Raw genomic sequence first — 1397 nt, 5'->3', positions numbered from 1 at the left:
TGTTTGTGTGTGTGCGTGTTTGTGTGTGTGTGTGTGTGTGTGCGTGTGTGTGCGTGTGTGTGTGTGTGTGTGTGTGTGTGTGTGCGTAGCAGCGAAGAGACTCAGAGAGAATGTGCAGGCACAGTAATCAGAGATAAACGCTTTGAGCTGGTGTCTCTGGAGGAGGGGTGCGTGTGTGTGTGTGTGTGTGTGTGTGTGTGTGTGTGTGTGTGTGTGCGCTCTCATATGCCTCTCGGATAACGTCCTCTGACAGGCTGTGTCTTGCATCAGAGTGGGCCTCCCTCTATCTCCTGAAGCGCTATCTTCATCTGTCTTGCTCTCTCTCCCTCGCCTGAAATGGGTTTTTTCCCTCTCACCCCCTCTTCCTCTCTCTCTCTCTCTCTTCCTCTCTCTCTCTCTCTCTCTTCCTCTCTCTCTCTCTCTCCCCCCTCCCTCTTCCTCCTCTCGGTGCCTCTCTCACACCTATCAACAGGAGATGGATGAAGAAGGAGGATAAAAACTGCAGTTTAGAGAGCAGTTCTTCCTGAAGTCCCCTGTCTCTTTTGACAGACACTCTCTCTCTCTCTCTCTCTCTCCCTCCCTCTCTCTCTCTGTCTCTCTCCCCCTCCCTCTCCCTCTCCCTCTCTCTCTCTCTCTCTCTCTCTCTCTCTCTCTCTCTCTCCTGTTTCTTGTTTGTGGTCTGATGTTCCTTCTCAGTGCTGGTCTGGCTCACTAGCGCGGTGTCTCGTCTCGTCTCGTCTCTCATTAGGGCTTATTTGTCTTCACTTATCTCTCGCCCTCCTCCTGTGTGGTGGTCTCTCTAATGCTCTCTCTCTCTCCCTCTCTCTCTCCCTCCTCCCTCCCTCTCTCTTTCTCCCTCCCTCCCTTTCTCTCTCTGTCTCCTCAGATTACTTTGCAGACCTGCAGGGCCGGGAGGACGATGACCCGAGTCTCTACTGGGAGTTCTACGGCAGCGCAGTGTGTGGTAAGTGTCTCTCTCGCCTTGTCTCTTGAGTCATTCACACACACACACACACACACACACACACACTAAGGTGTTATGTCCAAAGAGCAGAGGAGGGGGGGAAAAGAAGTGGTGATGGGAAGGAAGGGGAGGAGCAGGACGAGAGTGAGAGAATATCTTCACCTCCTAGACAATAAGTGTGGCCCACCAAGAATGGAATAGTGGAGTGGTTGAAGAGTAGCTCTGGGATTGCCAGGGACCGGTTAGTCAATCGTTTGGGGAATGGTAAGGCAGTGGTTTGGTTAAAACAATTTGTTACTAGCAATGAAATAGTGTATGAATTGTGATTGGCTACCTATGGACTTGCTTCTGGGCTGGCTGGGGCAGTAGTTGGTCCATTGTCATCCCTCTCTCTCTCTCTCTCTCTCTCTATGTGTCTATGTTTGTGCTCTCT

General features: G+C 51.5%; 1 protein-coding gene across 1 annotated transcript in view; it reads left to right on the top strand.

Moving 5' to 3' along the window:
* Nucleotides 1-886: 886 nt before the first annotated feature.
* The window catches only part of LOC308382703 (BCL-6 corepressor-like), a gene marked incomplete at its 5' end in the record, with an annotated part of 5268 nt that continues 4757 nt past the window's right edge, over nt 887-1397 (top strand). The window contains one exon of the mRNA XM_080861099.1: nt 887-964. Within this exon, the coding sequence (XP_080717225.1) occupies nt 887-964 (78 nt within the window). The remainder of the gene's footprint in view (nt 965-1397) is intronic.

The sequence above is a fragment of the Sprattus sprattus genome, assembly GCF_963457725.1.
Source record: "Sprattus sprattus genome assembly, contig: scaffold_253, whole genome shotgun sequence".
In the NCBI taxonomy this organism is placed as follows: Eukaryota; Metazoa; Chordata; class Actinopteri; order Clupeiformes; family Clupeidae; genus Sprattus; species Sprattus sprattus.
The sequence above is the reverse complement of the archived record's forward strand: the minus strand, read 5'-3'. Positions and strand labels throughout refer to the sequence as shown.